Below are 18,012 nucleotides of genomic sequence, written 5' to 3'. Positions count from 1 at the left end.
GTAAGTAAGGTTTGAAGAATCTTAAAATCTTTTTTTTGTTTTGTTTTGTTTTTGATGGTGGTGGAGGGGGAGGGGTTTACCATGGATAGAACTCAGGGGCACTCAACCACTGAATCACATTCCCAGCCCTAGTTTGTATTTTATTTAGAGACAGGGTTGCTTAGCGTCTTGCTTTTTGCTGAGGCTGGCTTTGAACTCACAATCCTCCTGCCATTGGGATTACAGGTGTGCACCACTGTAACTAGAACCACCTTGAATCTTAAAATAAACATGTCCTTCAATGTATTATTTGTGTCTCTACTTCCTAAGTAGATTCAAAGTGTGCTAAAAACTGACTCCCTCAACCAGCAAGCTGACTTACCCATTCTCTGCAATGTGCCTTATGAGTTCCAGCCTTTTCCATATATGTTGTGATGAGGAAAAGACTGGAAAATGCTGCTACAGGCCCATGACAAATTTAGACTCCTTTAAGAAACAGTTTCATATTTTCATAAGTTTATAATTCCTAGAATTGTCCTTTGGATATAGTCTGATTAATCTTAAATGACATGACATTGAATTCTGTTATCTACAAGACCTTAAAAGTTTAATTGGCCCTTTTAAATTTAATTGGTAACTACTTGTATATTCTTCAATAGCTAGCACTCCTGGCCAATCATACAGTAAAGCTTTTGCATAATACCCAAAATGTCGAATTTGCAGATGACAAAACAAAAAGTGTATCTTTAAAAAGCTCTCAGTTTTTCAAGTACCAAAATCTAGACGATTTTGTGATTCTGCTTTGAAATAATCCACCATAAGGGAACAGAAAGACACATTTTTCTTGGGACGTTTTATAACATGCATCCATTATAAAGCCTGAGTCAACTGTTGGCTAACTGTGACTTTATATTTTATACTCAATACCTGGCTAATGCTCAGTGTGAAGATCTTTTGAAAGCATCTTCCGTTTTCCAAAGCTTTCAGTGTGGTATTAAAAGTCTAAATAATTTTAAACATAGAAAAGGCTATTAAAATGCTAGAAACACTTGTCTATAGTTATCCTTAACTAACTTACTAAGAATTTCACTTTTTAGGAATTTGTAAGAAATCAGAATTCTGAATTCAGAATTCAGAATTCTTGAATTCAATTCAAGCACTCTATGCCTGCACTTTGTAGCTTTAAACCAGTTATCACTAATGGAGGAGTCTTTCATCTTGGCTATCAAACTGTTTCCCAGGCTCATTCTCTCTCCCATTCTTTTAACCCAGAGCATTCTTTTGCTTCCTGTTACATGGTATTTCCCCTTGAAATCTAAAACCAAGCTCCTAACCAGATCCCTGCCCCAAACCCCTACCTGCTCCTTCCAGAATCTTCCCCAATTTCTCAAGCCTCAAACACCCTCATCTATTCTCTTTATTTCATGTTCCACAATCATGCTCTTAGCAAATCTAGCTGTTTCATCTACCACTTCACCACTTCTATAACCATCTCAGTCCACAACAGCAGTCTCTTTCAACAGCACTACTGCAGTAGCCTCCTTCTTGTTCTGCTTCTGCTCCCACACTTCAGCCTATTCAACATAGTAGCCTTTAAGGTTCCTATTAAAACCATATCTCTGAACTTCATTCATCTTTTACTGTAATAAAACGTGATTCATAGCCTACAAAACACTAGTCTACTGAGTAACCATTATTTTGGCATGTGTTCTGAATTACTTTTGATAATTCTACCTTTCACATGCAAATCTTAAAAAACAGCTGCTTATTTTCAAGAATGTCTTCCAAATTATAAAACAGCCAAAATAATTGGTCTCCATATAAATCCACAATAATCCAAGTGATACAAACAAGCTTCAATACAGATTTACCTGGTATCTATAGTTCAGAATCGTTTTCAATTTTTTGAGAGTATCTTTTAAAACAAGAGCAGATAATTAATGCTATCAATTCATTATTCCCTGGGCATCCCAATATGCCCAAACTTCTAAACTAAAGAGAAAATTAGCCCCAGATGTCATAATTTCATATTATATTCTCAGTGCTTTCAAAGTCCAAGTGATTTTAAAAAGAAATTAAATAACATGCTTTGAGAGAATTTTAAAAAATCTATACAACTCAAGCTAATGAAATATTTTATTATACATAATAAAAGTGGTGTTTTGTTATTGTTTTTTAAAAAAACATTTCCAGGCCCAGACATCTGTAGGAGTATGTGAAGAATGGATTCCACTCCAGTATAAGCATTAAAACTCTACTGAAAGAACCCATAAATCCACCCAACTCCTTATAGTAAATACTAACACTTACCACAGGCTTAAAATTCCTGTGGTATCAGTAAATCTATTTTTTAAAATATTACAAACATGCTCATGATGCATAGGAAGATGGAAAAACTTAAGACTGCACACTATATGTACTCCCAGATTTTTTAAGTTACAATGAATTGAGAATTACAATATCCAAAGAAAATATTTCAAAATAGTATAGGACTCACTGGTGATTTTGTACTCAAATAAATAGGAAAATTTTCATTTTAATGTCACATTGAATTTCAGTACTTTTCAATCCAAGGAAAAAAAATAAACCGAGACATGGTCATGAGTTCAGGATTATATATATTACAATTTGCCTTGTTATAATACATTTGTGGCTTTATGATAAAAATAACTCAGGGACATACGGAATTCAAGCTAATTTGCGTAACTGTCACAAGAAAAAAAGCATTAGATGCATTTCTGGAGTAAGTATTCTCATTTAATTTCAGAATCTCAAAATAGCAATAGACCTTGGCCTTGTTTAAAAAAAGTTTAGTTAAACACTAAGCTAGCTAAATAACCTTACTGAAAGGTTTAACACAATTGATATAGAAAATGCTTTTTCTTTAATCTCAATCTTACATAAGTGGAAGAGGTGAGGGGGAGGGAAGGTAGACAATTTCTTTAGCAGCATATATGGCTAAGTCTATCAACCACCTTAAACTAGAATGTCCATTATTGACCCCATTAAAAAGAATTGGGCTAATATCAAAAGTTACCCATTTCATAAGCCAAAAGACAATTTTAGGGTTACAGTAAGTAAAATATTTTTGAAATACTTCAAAAACTTTGAACCATAAACTAGAGGAATCATCTTTTCATTGTAAGAAAGAAAGGAAATAATAACAGAAAGTAAAGGACACTTAAACTAAACTCATTTTCAGCCCTCTTCGAACAAAAAAAAAGAAAAATAATGGTTGATTAGCTAAGCTTTGTGCTCTAACCAAACTAATTAATTACAGTGATTTTAAATGGCAATAGCCCATGTTGACTGGGCAGCTTGACAGTTCTGAATACTTTTGCAACAATTTTTTTTTTTTTTAAACGCAAAGACACTAAAATGATCCGGTCATGCAATGTTCATCTTATGCATTCTGCATCTCTTTGCCAATCTTGTAGCTAAGAATCTTGTTCCAATCAATCTTAGTACGTGTAACTGGCAACTGTCGACGTAAGGCTTTGAAAGTAGTGTCCGACATTGTCTGATAATTCTCACTGATGGCAGTCTATGAAAAACAGTAGTCAGAAGTTTAAAACAAATGAAATGAACAAAACAATGTATAAACACATTAATGTTTTCATAACAATCTTTATTTAAGCAGCCTATTTCACTGCTTACAGTCAAATAAAAAAATCCCAATATGGTTTTATTAAAAGCTGTTTAAAACCATTTACAAAAAGCTTATAATCATTTTAAATAATTTAATTTAAAGAAATGAAATTATAAATTAGATTTAATACTTGTTCTCATTTTAAATCTATTTTATTATTTCATTCAGAACAACTTATGAATGACTGTTTACAAGGGGTAGGAACTTATCTGATTCACAAATTAAATGCTTAAATTCAAGTGTGTAGTTTAGAAACTGATAAATAATGTAAATGGTAGAACATAAAATCAAATGTGATCTAAAGCAGATTACAAACAGTTCAAATAGTTTAAGGAACATCTCTTAAAATTAGAAATCTTGGCATACTTGACCCATACTCAGAAATTTCAGTTAGCTAAAGTTGACGCTTATTATTTTAAAAATTTTACAAATTTTATAAAATTTAATTGAATTTATTTCCCACTCTTTTTGACTCTACTTTTACAAGTCTGCCCTTGTACTCAAAGCAAACACACAAGAAGATGACTGTATTTCATATGGTAAAAAAATGAAAAAACTCAGGAGTATGGTTGAAATTAAAATTTCAATGCCATTCATAAGTGAAAATACATTATACTTTTAAAAATCATACCTGGAAAAAAAAATCATACCTGGTATTCATTTTCTGCAGCTTCTACAATCTTTATAAATTCTTTTGCTGTCTGCATCTCACTCTGAATAAAAAATATAACAAAAAGTAAATGAAACAGCAATTTAAAACTAAGGACACTATTATGTTTAAATATATGCATAGTTAATAAAATATTATAATTTAATAAATAACATAGATGAAGATGGTAACAAGTAAAAGGAAAACTGTATGATCAATTACTCTAAGTCCAAGGGGAACCTGGCAAAAGTATTTTAAAAGTCCACAGAATGAGCCTGGTATCTACATTTAACTTATTAAAATAAGTTAAATCTTAATAATGTACACTGATGAAAATTCAAGTGTAATATTTAAGATGCAATCCAACAGACAACCTTTATAGGTAAGAAATTAGACACAGATTTCTAACTAATGACTATCTTTACCTAAATATTGTTATCTACTAAGCAATGTTTATTGCTAAAGCAATATACAAAACTATTAATCTGGAAGTGCATATCTTAAAGTTTAAAGTGAAATTATTTTACCATCTAAATATTTTCTGAAAAAATTTTTAACATGCCAGTATTTGGTTTTGTTTACCTTTTCCCTAATTTTAAAGTCAAGAGAAATCTACATTTTTTAAAAATGTAAAATTCATTGGTACCTTTGTTTATATTTTATGTGTGTGCATGAGTATCTAAATACATTACATAAATATATGTGTGAAAATGAGATAAATTTTTCTCTTTCCTAAAATAATAAAACAAAACCTACATACAATGAAGTAAAAAAAAAATTACTAAGATTCAGAACCAACATAATAGCCAAGGTAATCACTATGACCAACTCTTATAATCCCATAGTCTATAATTTTCTGAACAAATCCCTCTTAGGAAGAATTTTTCCCTAACATCACACTCCCAAAGAAGACAATACCAAGTGCTTTTGTTATGCAAAGAACATGACATGTGGGCTGGGGTTTTGGCTCAGTGGCAGAGCGCTGGTTTCGCAAGCATGAGGCACTGGTTAGATCCTCAGTACCACATAAAATCTTACAGAAGTTAGGTTTCTTTCCCTAGCAGACTTTGCAACCAGAATAGTACCTAGCACAATTGTAGAAACCATCTAAATACTGTAGAATTTTTTAAAACATACAGCATCTTTGTCTGGGGTAGTATCCACTCTACCCCAGAGTTAAAACTTTCTTAAAATTAAAAATAACTTTTCTTTATTGTTTATTTGTTAATTTTTGTACACTGGCAATTAACGTTTATACTAAAGTGGTATTTTTATATACGAACACAAACATTTATGGACAAATGTCACCATTAATGTTATATTCTCAATATCTTTGGGGTAAAAAAAAATTCACAAGAAAACATATATGCCATATATGCCACAGAAAGAATGAGAAAAGAACTCTGGAGGAATAACATAACATACAATGCAGTTTAAAATTAGGGACAGGATCACATACCTAAATATAAGCGCTAACACTATAAAACTCTAGAAGAAAATGAAGCAAACCTTTATGACCTCGGGTTGCGCAATGGTTTCTAGTAATATATATCAAAAACACAAATGATAAAAGAAAAATGAGACTATATACATATTACATTTCTGTTCTACAAATTATACCACTAAGAAAGTAAAAAAAGTAATATTCCAATGTGTATATATACACCACAGTTTCTTTATCCATTCATCTATCAAAGGGCATGTAGGATGGTTCCAGTTAGTTATTGTGAATTGAGCTGCTATAAACATTGATGTGGCTCCATCACTACAGCATGATGATTTTAAGACCTTTGGGTATAGACTGAGGAGTGGGATAGCTGGGTCAAATGGTGGTTCCATTCCAAGTTTTCTAAAAAATCTCCATACTGCTTTTCAGATTGGTCGCACTAATTTGCAGTACACAATGGAATATTACTCAGCATTAAGAGAATAAGATTATGGTATTTGCAGGTAAATGGATGGGGCTGGAGAATATCATGCTAAGCAAAGTAAGCCAATCCCCCAAAACCAAAGAGAATGTTCTCTCTGTTAAGTGGATGCTGATCCATAATTGGGGGGGGCATGAGAAGAATGGAGGAACTTTGGGGAAAGGGGAGGGAGGAGAGGGGATGGGGCATAGAGGCAGGAAAGATGGTCGAATGAGATAGACATCATTACCCTAGGTACACATATGACTACACATATGGTGCAACGCTATATCATATACATCCAGAAAAATGAAAAGTTGTGCTGCATTTGTTTACAATGAATCTAAATGCATTCTGCTGTCATAGATATCTAATTTGAATAAATAAATTAATTAAATAATTTTAATAAGGAAGTAAAAAGAGCTGGGCGTAGTGGGTCCTGCCTGTAATCCCAGCGGTTCAGGAGGCTGAGACAGGAGGATCAAAGCCATTCTCAGCAACGGTGAGGAGCTATGGAACTCAGTGAGAACCTTTCTCTATATAAAATACAAAATAGGGCTGGAGATGTGGCTCAGTGGTCTAGTGTCCCTTAGTTCAATCCCTGTTACAAAAAACAAGAAGGAAAAAGACAACACACAAAAGGGTGAAAATGTTTACACAACACATGTCTGATCCCAGATCCGTATCCAGAATATATTAACAGCTGCAACTAAATAATAAAAACAGAAATAACCAGTTAAGAAATGGGCAAAGGAACTAAGCAGACATTCTCCAAAGACATACAAATGGTTGGTAAATACATGAAAAAATGTTAAACATCATTAGCCATCAGGAAAATGCAAAGAGAAACCACAATAAGATACTACTTCATACTGACTAGGATAGCTATAATGAAAAAGACAAGTTTTCACCAGGATGTGGAAAAATGGGAATCCTCATATACTGCTTGGAACCGTAAAATGGTGCAGCTACTCAGGAAAAGTCTGGAAAGTCTTCAAAATACTAAATTCAGTTACCACACAACCCAACAATTCCACACCTACGTATATACTAAAGAAAAACAAAAAACAAATGTCTATACTAAAAACAGTACACGAATGTTCATAGTAGCAAAAAGTAAAAATATAATAGAAGTGTCTATCAACTGATGAATGGCTAAAAGGTATATACCAGTAACAGGAAAGAATGAAGTATCATCCAACAAGGATGAACATTCAGAATGTGCTAAGTAAAAGAAGTCAGTCACACAAGACTGCATATTATTTTATGACTGCATTCATATAAAATGTCCAAAATAGGCAAGTCTGTAAATCAGAAAGTAGATTAGTAGATGCTTAGGGCTAGGCTGGGCTTGGGATTAGGGCTGGGGAGAAAGGGATAGAGGGCTTCTTTATAGGAATATGAAAATGTTCTAAAATTACTTTGCAGTAATTGTTGACTGTTAATCTAAAAGCACTGAATTTTATATTTTAAAAGCATGAATTCAATGGTGTGTGCTATATCTCAACAAAGCTGCTTAAAAAATGTTAGGTACAGAATTATGATTATCACTTTTAATCTATTTGAAAAACAGAATCAGAAAAGAAAATATTATTAAAATGTTAGTTCTGAAACTCCTCTAGTTTTTCAAAAGATATTGTTTTCATTTTCCTGTGAAATTATACTTACAGACACTGTTAGGTAATCTTGTATATCTTTATGACTCACTAGCTGAACGTTACCATCTTCATAATAATGAACCTATTAGAAAAAGAAATTACACACAACACATTATAGGAACCATCAAGATCCTCATGGCTTCAGCAATTATATCAATGTAGACTGAATACATGCCAGCTCTAGTCCAGACTTCTCTGTGGAGCTCCAGACCTTTGGAACTCTAGCAAGACTCTTCCTGTCCTCAGTCTACATTTTCCTGCATTTAGGCAAGTGAATAATTTCCACTGACCTGTCTGCCAGATACTTTTGCCTCAAAGCTGTTCTAATGGTACCAAAATCCAAGATGTCCAAAATTGAATTCAAATTATTCCCTTCAAAATATTGTTTCTCTTTTATTTATTTACTCATATTAACTAATCCTCAATCAGGCAAGCTTTTTTAATGTTATTGTTTAATGAATGAGGAAACAAACAAAAAGAACTTAAATGACTTCCTCATATCATACAATTAATAACTGGCAGATCTGGGGATTCAAACTCAGATGATTTTGAATTTCATGCTCTTGGCTTCTATCCTCTGTTCCCTCAGGCACAGGTCCCAAGACACAAAGGCAATGGGTCTAAGATTAGAAATGTATACTAGAGTCAGACGACAGAGCCGCAATGTGATTCATCTTTATTCTTTCACAGCTCTTGGCATAATTATTTTCATGCCAGTTGATCAACAAATGTACTGAACAAATTAGTGAACTAAAACAGAAAAAGATCAGCCTGTAATAGTTATCAAATGTTCTATATAAACATTTAAGTTCACATTAAGAGTCAAAGAATTCACTTCTAGTGAACCTCAGGTAAGAAGCCAAATATGATGAGTACAGGAGACATTTATAAAATATATGTAATATGATTATACATTGTAATATATAGTTATATAGCCACAGAAATTTTAATATTATACTTCACCTAACTCCACTAAACTGAGATGACAGAAGAGTACAACTCAAACTCAGAAGACGCTTAGATGAACAAATTGTATGAAGAGCAGACCAAATGGCAGCATCTAATTTTAGCTGTGTTTTAGAATCTGTCAGCTATCCTTGCAGATTTTTGATGACTAGGGAATGAACTGCAAGATTATTTAAAAGATTTAAACAGAACTACTTAGTTTTCTCACTGTGCAAAAAAGAAAAATCTGGAAAAGACATTTGGTATACTCTGAAAATGTAAACTCATGAATTAGTTGTTTCTTTGTTCAGAACACGCCAGACATCAGAAACTTGTTGTTTCATACCTGAATTTTCAAGATGCCAACCACTTGAGTGGTTGATGAAGGAGTGATTGTAAACTTCCACTCTGACCTCCAACGACCATTCCTTAAAAATAAAAACAGCAGCTGTAAATAAGGCAGGGAAAATAATTTGAATCAATATTAAGTTTCAGATTTAAATTCAATGCTACAGTGTGAGAGTACTGGGGGATAGGTGCTGGACATTCACTTTTAATCACTGAAATATTCAAAAGAATCAAAAGGTTAAGTTCAGCTATAAGACATTTAATTTAATCTTCACCCTATGATAAAAAACGACCTACAAAATAAATATCATTTCAGAATTTTAAAGCTAAGACTAGAAATATAACTCAAACTAAATCATATTATGCTATTTCTTGGATAAAAATTTTAACTTGCTTGTTCAACTGAATCACTTATGCTTTAATTATGAATAAAATGAGGGCACACACCTATAATTCCAGAGACCTAGAAGGTTGAGGTAGAAAGAACACAAATTTGGGGCAAAGCTGGGTAACTTAGAGAGATTCTGTTTCAAAAATTTAATTTTTTTTTTTTTTTTAAAGAGCTGGGATGTAGCTCAGTGGCAGAGTGCCCCTGGGTTCAATTCCCAGTACTAAGGGAGAGAGAATAAAATAAATGTTACAGTACCAGAGTTTTTCATACATATAAATTAGAGCAGTTTAACATCTCCTAAATTATACAAAGTACCAAATAATTTTTAAGAAGTGACTAGAAAATGTCATACACATTCATAGTAAGAAACAGAAAATGCAAACATGTATACTATCTCTAGCAGTGAATTTCATCCTATTTTTCTGATAGTCTTTTCATAGCAACTCTTTTTTCACCTTTATTTGCTCTTTGCACACACAAGATTTTCTGATATGCAAATTAATACCTGTTAGCTTTTTTCTAAAATAGTCACAGTGTTAGTGGATTACCATACTGGATTTTGCTATAAAAATTATTTCTGGGCTCCTTTTAATATTTTTGCAGTTTACCCAATCATAATGTTTGTTGAATGACAGTACTCTCTTACCTAAAGTTAACACCTAACATTCGAAAGTTTTATATATATATGTATATATATTTTTTAAGTTGTTGACAGACATTTATTTATTCATATGTGGTGGTGAGAACTGAACCCAGTGCCTCACGCATGCCAGGCAAGTGCACTACCGTTGAGCCATAGCACCAGCCCCCACTCGAAAGTTTTATTATAACAATGTATATGTTCTACAAAATAAGAAAATTTTCTTATGTGTCTTGATTTTGAGCAGCACATTCAAGAACATTCAAAGCAGCTCAATGGAAAAAGACCCTAGGTCTGTTCACTTTGTTTCAAGATTCCAAAAGAAGTTATTCTTTTTATTTAGGTATCAATACCAAGCAACTAGTAAGTTCTAAACATATACATTACTAACTATAATGACAAGATACATACATCACTACTGATTATGAAAAGAAAGGGGAAAAAAAGGAATTCCAGTCCAAGTAATAATGGTAACAATTTGAGAACCAGTTCAAAACTCTTCCAGAGACACTGAGAGTGCCCCTTCAGCAATGGAGTAAGTGGCCAAGTCTTTAATATTTTGCACCTCTCTTACAAATATGCATTCTTTCAATAAACATTTATTAAGCCCTAATACCGCTAAACACTTAGGAAAAAGTAGAGAATAAGGAGAGAAGGTCTCTAGTGAAATCCAAGAAACACCCAAGACTAGTTTCTTCTAATTTTTATTTTACCTACATTTTAGGTAAAATGAAGTTTCTTTGTATCTAAATATCTAGATTCCATGAGATTAATGTGCCATGATATTTAGTACTTTGGAAAACCACAATTTACTTTTCCAAAAAGTGAAAATCACTTTTAACTTCAATGATACAATGCTCATAGTGGTGGTTCAGGTAACACCACCAATATGAGGGGCTTGGAGCGGGGGTAAAATAGTGCAAATAAAATGCCAAGAGACATTTTCTTCACTTTGTATATGCAAAAACTCAAGACTTCATTTCCCCTCTAATTAATAATTTATTATAACATCTTCAACAGATTTTATTAAAGTAAGACAATAAGAATTTTCCTTTAACAGTACTTCAATCTCAATAAGATCGATTTTATTATATATTTCCTGACACAATGTATTAATAATGATTTTGCAAAGCCTTATGCTTTAGGATTCTGCTAGATTAATACTACATGTTTACAGAGCTAAAATAGAGAAACTACATTTATATCAAGTCCATGAAAGTAATTTTGTATGCCAGTATCTTTAGGAAAGTGCATGTTGTCATTAAGGCATATGTTTACATATAGAAATGATATGGAAATAATTTTCCTTCTGTGATGCTGGATCTGCATTTCTCCAAATATTCTTGATTAATCTTGTAACCTTGCACTTATGTCTGACATAATTAAGTATGGGGGCACCTTCGGGCCAAGGTCCAAACTAGTCCATTGGGGTTACTGACACTTACCCTCAACAGCACCACCAATGAACTTGGCTAATAAGTTACAGAATAATATACTTAAAAGGTAAACATTATGACTATTTACTCTTATAATTTCAGCATGTATTAATAAAAAAAAGGGAAAAAAGTAAAGACTTCATTCAATTCTGAACTTGTAAAGTCTTGGAGGAAAAATTCAATCCTGGAACAGGGAGTATACCAGAAATAAGTTTAATAATAAAAAAGGTCACCAACTTTTCAAATATCTGAGCTTAACAGGACAAGTAGTACTTTTAGGGGCTAGATTCTATAGGAATAATTGAATTATTTGTATGCAAAATTACAAGGCATATTTTTGTAATTTTACTTCCCCACACTGGCCAACCGAACACAAAGCAATCCCAATAAAAACATCTGCTTCAGAGGCCCCAGATTCACAACAGAATGGTTCTTCACTTTATAACTGCTTGTCTCCTCCCCACATAAGTTTCATTCAGGAACACCCACTTCACAGAATGAGCATATGGGCCTGCCAATTGGGCTGCTTATATGCACACATGCTCCCTTAGGGTGCTGCCTGCTAGACTCTAAAAACACTATGCTCTCCCACATTCTTTTCACTGAATGTCAACAGATTTACTGCTACCTTTAATGATTAGGTCCTTTGTGGAGCCAGTATAGGCTGAAGTTTTATACCATGTATATACTGTTTTTAGTCAATCATATACAAAAAGGTACAGCCCAGATCATTAAACCAAGAACTCCCAACAATATAATCAATACCAAAATTTCTTCAATTACACAAAATTTTAACTTACCAAAAGTTTTTTGCTTGGAACTGATGGCTTTCTATGCATGCAATAATGGTTTGCTGTCCATCTATTTTTTTACCATACACCTTATGAGGAAAGAAAATAAGAACAAGAGAGAATTTAGGACCACAAAATGCTCAACTTTAAACATGCATAAAATATTTAAAATTGTAAAGCACTTTGGCAAAAACACACAAAAGGATATAAAGTAAGTCCTCATTCTAACATAGTAACTAGAAAAACAAGTTCTCAAAAATGCACACCAAATCAAATTATCAGTGGATCACAAATGAGCTCAAATTTATGGGGCAAAACTAAATGTACTATATTCATAAGTGTCCATTAGATCTATCATGTTTTCATTCCAAACACAGGGATCATAAGAAACTAGGTAATACATTTCAACATATAGATACCAATATAACTATTTCCACACAAGTAAAAACTGGACCTAATTTTTGATTATCATTTTTGTTTACTTCACAATCTTAGGGGGTACCACTTCTTGAGTCATTTTTAAAAGTACCGAGATAAGGGTAAGAGAATTAATTTACTTACAGACAAGAAAGATCATTAAGAGAATGCCTGGGATGTATGATGCTATTATTTCACCTATGCTACTTTCAAAGTAATAATTTATGTGTTTCAATTCCCCCAGTACAAATGATGACTCTCAAACTCAGCCACTCTCTTACTCTTGCTGAGATATTCTTCCAAAGTAATTCTAATCAAGTTATGATTCAAAGAATTTTAAATATTATTTTAGTTATGTTGTTTTTCTTAAATAATCATTGACAGTAAATACTTAGGCAGATTATATGAATTCAGTACTAACCAGGAAACTTCTATGAGAGAAATGGGGTGCTACTGGTAATATTAAAAATTATGTTGGGAAAGCAGGTATGAAACACAGCATATGGTCCCTTTAGGTTGAAGAGCAAACTGAGGCTAAGCCTACTCAGCTCTGTAAGTCATGTTTAGATGCCTAGACTCTATCTTAAATAAAATGGGAAATCTCTATAAAGGATTTCAAGCAGGGGGGTTTCATGATCTGATTTGCATTTAAAAAAAATCACCATAGCTATAGAGAAGATCACTGAAGCATAAACTGGGTGCTATTAAATAGCCTGTCTTGGTACAGTCTTATGAAAGTTCACAAGCAAACAAAAAAAACACTAATTTCTACACATTTCATCCTAAAAAAACATAAACAGGCTAAACCAATGAAAGAAGCACATCAAAAAGTAAGAAATTTGACTATAATATACTTGAGGACACGATTCCATTTTCTTTCTTTCTTTAAAAATTTTTTAGTTGTATATGTACATAATACCTTTATTTATTTTTTTGTGGTGCTGAGGATCTAACCCAGTGCCTCACATGTGCTAGGCAAGCACTCTGCCACTAAACCACAATCCCAGCCCCATGATTCCACTTTCAATTAATTTTATTTATTCAAAAATTCTGTAAATTAGTGAAAAGAAATTTGACTTAATGGAAGTGAGTCATGAACATGAGATTAAAGAATCTCACGTTTAATCAATGTGTTAGAATTTCTATAGGGATTTGATTTGAGGTACAATGCATTTTCTATTTTTCGATATAATAATACAGTAGTTTTTTGGAAAAAACAGTAAAATTCCTAGGAATAGCTACTTCATCACATTTGCGTAAGATAAAATTAAAAAAGCTCCCCACGAGGACTTACAGTGCAGACCCCATTTGGGTAATGTTCTTTTACATAAGCTCGCAGAGCAGTTTCTACTGAAGTTCTCCATGATTCAATTGCATTTTCTGCTTCGTAAGGTCTTGGATCAGTTGCTTCCTTTCTTAGGTGATCAAATTTGAAACAGATTCTGTTTTTTGGATCCAAAAACTTTCCATTTCCCAAGTCACCATGTTCTGTTATCAATACCTTCAATGAGGAAATAAATTTAGGAAAAAAGTATTTAAAATAATATTTAAGTACTGATACACACTAGTATACATTTGCTTAAAATTTTCCCTTAAAAAACTATAAAACAATTTTACTCGAAGTGACTGGTTTCACACATGGTACAACTGTTAATACTTCAAATTAGTAAACTGTAAAAACAATGTCATTCAGAGTAGATCAGATTTTTCTTCCAACATAACATCTAGCAAAAACATGCATCCTCTAGTATACTGCTGGAATCAAGCTTTTCCTTTGAGAACTAGTTTATTATTTCTGATATCAGACTCCATTTCCTCAAAACTAAGGAACCAGTGATCACCTTCAATCAGGGAGGTTACAAGAAGGGCTGTAGTCCAGTGAAGAAGCTCTTCAGTACATTGTCCTATCCTGTTGTGGGGCCCACAGTCTCACCTGCTCTCATGTATATGCTTCTGCTTCTTATAAACTAATCACTGTGGTTATTTTTAATTAACTTTCAAATTTTTAAAAACATAACTTACCCATTTATGTACATTTAGATTAAACATGCACAAATTTAATATTCTGTGTTTTAATTTTTGAAAAATTTCCTTCACTTACAACTTTCCCATTCTTTCCCATTTTACCTATGTCAGGACTTCTTCATCCCTGATGCAAATCATGCTAACAGCACAGAATGCATCGTTCTAAAATTTTTCATGATCATGAAATCCTACATACATAAATATATACATATGTTTACAAACACATACATACATGATTTTTTGGTCATTATTTTATAAGAATGGAATAAAAATGTACACACACAAACACACTGCTCTGCATTTGGCTTTTTTAAAAAAACATAAACATCTTATAGAAACCTTCCAAGTCTGTGATAACACTTCTCACCATTCTTTTTTTCTTTCTTTCTTTTTTTTTTGTGGTGCTGGGGATCGAACCCAGGGCCTTATGCATGTGAGGCAAGCACAATGCCAACTGAGCTGTATACCCAGCCCCTTACCATTTTTTTTAATGATTATATAATATCCCAATGATGAGGACTTAACAATTTATTCAGCCAATTTCCCACTGATTACCATCATTTTATTTCTGGATATTCTATTTTCTTTTTTTTTTTAATTTTTAGTTGCTGATTGACCTTTATTTATTTACTCATATGTGGCGCTGAACCTAGTGCCTCACACATGCTAGGCAAGTGCTTTACCAACTGAGCCACCACCCCAGTCCAAGATATTCTATTTTCTTAAAGGAGAGAAAGGCCACATTAAAAAATTGTGAAACAAATATTGTTGTGCATATTTTTATGTGCTAATGTTTTTATTTCCATTGGATGTATTTTTTTATTTAAAACTGTGACCAACACATACTAAATGTATATATTTACTGGGTACAGAGTGATATTTTCGACCATGTGCAATGTTTACATCAGGATAACTGGCATATCTATAATTTCAAGCATTTATCATTGCTATGTGTTGAGAACATTCAAAACCCATTCTCTTAGCTATTTTAATATATATTTAACTATTGTCAACCACACTAAGGATATTCTCCTATTGGATAGATTACCAGCAACGGTGGTGAGAAGAACAGGTAAGGGGTTTATACATTTTATACATTTTTAATAGACATTATCACCATCAATAGGCATTATAGCACTTTTAGTTGTCTAATAAGTATGATTTTAATTTCATTTTCTGAATGACTGCTATAGATCTAAACACTGTTTTATCTTTGTGGGCCATGTGCTCTTCTGTGAATAAATATTCCTTAATACTTAGCTGTTTTTTTTTTTTTAAATATTTATTTATTTATTTCTTAGTTCTCGGCGGACACAACATCTTTGTTGGTATGTGGTGCTGAGGATCGAACCCGGGCCGCACGCATGCCAGGCGAGAGCGCTACCGCTTGAGCCACATCCCCAGCCCTTAGCTGTTTTTTTTTTCTCTATATCAGTTTGTAAGAATTGCTTAATGTAGAACACAATTTTTCATATCTCTGGCTCCATTTAGAGTATGCTCTATATGTGTAATAAGAATTTTAACGCATCCTGCTGTCAATTATTTAAAAAAATCAATAAAAAAAGAAAAAAAAACATTGCTTAATGTATCTGTTTCAGTATACAATTAAAAAAAAACTTATATGTTGCAAAATACCCATCTTTGAGTTTTTGAGTTTATAGTCTTATTTAACATGGTCTTCTTCCCTTATATTGTACATGCTGACTTTCAGATCTCCTAAAATTTTCGTCATTATACAATTTTTTAATCCATTTGAAATTTAACTTTGTATATTGTGTAAGACAGAGGTTCAACTTAACTTTGTTTCTGGCAGAAATCAGTTGTGCTGATATCTGTATAAAACTTTCATATATTCATGTATTAAATTCTGGTTCTCCATGCCACTTTATTGGCTTATTCATCCACTATGTATAAAAACACAGTGACTTAACACTGGTTTTAAAACATCTTCTGCTACCTAGTAAGGCAATTCTCCAATTCTCCTTCATTGTCCTTACTGTTCTCTTGTACATTTTTCTTGATTATTTCAAGCATGTATTTTTTTCATATAAAATTTTGGAAAATACTAATTTAAAAAAAACTGATCAATAGTCTAATGCAAATTGTACCATACTGATTTATTATTAATTTTTAAAAGTTTCTAAGAATGAAATGCCAATGTGCCTTTCTACTGTCCGGATATTAGTTTTATGTTTTCATGAAAACAACTACTATTTTCTTCACACTACTATGTGTTTCTTGTTAAGTTTATTTCTTAATGTAAAATTCATAACATTATTTTAAGTGAAACTAACTGTCCAATCCCATCTCCACTGTGTAGGTTTAGGTACTTACCTACTGCAACAGAGGACAGCTAATGTACTTTGTATGTAGTACTTACCTTAAATCCAATCATCTCATCAAGGTTTTTTTTGTTGAGGGTTATACTACTACAGACTCTGGGTACCCTTAAACATATCACCATAGAGATTTCTTTTCTAAGCTTTATAAGTTCTGATTCTCTTGTTTTATTTGGTATACCTTAATTTATGATAAATGATAACTGTAATAAGTAGGTATAATTAGTTAATTTTTAATTTTAAATTGTTTTAATATTTATAGTTTATAATATTTACTATTGGTTTCTGTTAAACAACTCTGTTTTAACAGATTTTATTCTATTTCTACTTTTACTTAGGGTTTTTTTTTGTTTGTTTTGTTTTGTTTTGGCGAAGGTACCAGAGATTTAACTCGGGGCAATTAGCAATACAGCCACACCTCCAGCCCTATTCTGTATTTTATTTAGAAACAGGGTCTCACTGAGTTGCTTAATACCTCACTTTTGCTGAGACTGGTTTGAACTCATGATCCTTCTGCCTCAGCCTCCTGAGTTGATGGGATTACTTTTAATAAGACATGGTTTCTTGGGCTGGGGATGTGGCTCAAGCAGTAACATGCTCACTTGGCATGTGCAGGGTGCTGGGTTCGATCCTCAGCACCACATAAAAATAAAGATGTTGTGTCCACTGAAAACTGAAAAAAATAAATATTAAAAAAATTCTCTCTTCTCTATCTTAAAAAAAAAAAAGAAATGGTTTCTGAGTTTTTCAAATCTTTTTCATTATCTACTGATACCAGATTTTTCTGTTATAAGACAAAAACACTGCCTTCCATGGAACCATTCTCACATTCCTAAAA

General features: G+C 32.6%; 1 protein-coding gene across 1 annotated transcript in view; it reads right to left on the bottom strand.

The window, feature by feature from the left end:
* Positions 1 to 2,097: 2,097 nt before the first annotated feature.
* The window catches only part of Capza2 (capping actin protein of muscle Z-line subunit alpha 2), a 40,565-nt gene continuing 24,650 nt past the window's right edge, over positions 2,098 to 18,012 (bottom strand). The window contains exons 5-10 of the mRNA XM_026410299.2: positions 14,105 to 14,311; positions 12,403 to 12,482; positions 9,134 to 9,215; positions 7,853 to 7,924; positions 4,279 to 4,341; positions 2,098 to 3,523 (exon numbers count right to left, since the gene is read on the bottom strand). Of these exons, the coding sequence (XP_026266084.1) occupies positions 3,383 to 3,523; positions 4,279 to 4,341; positions 7,853 to 7,924; positions 9,134 to 9,215; positions 12,403 to 12,482; positions 14,105 to 14,311 (645 nt within the window). The 3' untranslated portion in view covers positions 2,098 to 3,382. The remainder of the gene's footprint in view (positions 3,524 to 4,278; positions 4,342 to 7,852; positions 7,925 to 9,133; positions 9,216 to 12,402; positions 12,483 to 14,104; positions 14,312 to 18,012) is intronic.

Source organism: Urocitellus parryii, chromosome 3 (genome assembly GCF_045843805.1).
Source record: "Urocitellus parryii isolate mUroPar1 chromosome 3, mUroPar1.hap1, whole genome shotgun sequence".
Classification (NCBI taxonomy): domain Eukaryota; kingdom Metazoa; phylum Chordata; class Mammalia; order Rodentia; family Sciuridae; genus Urocitellus; species Urocitellus parryii.
The sequence above is the reverse complement of the archived record's forward strand: the minus strand, read 5'-3'. Positions and strand labels throughout refer to the sequence as shown.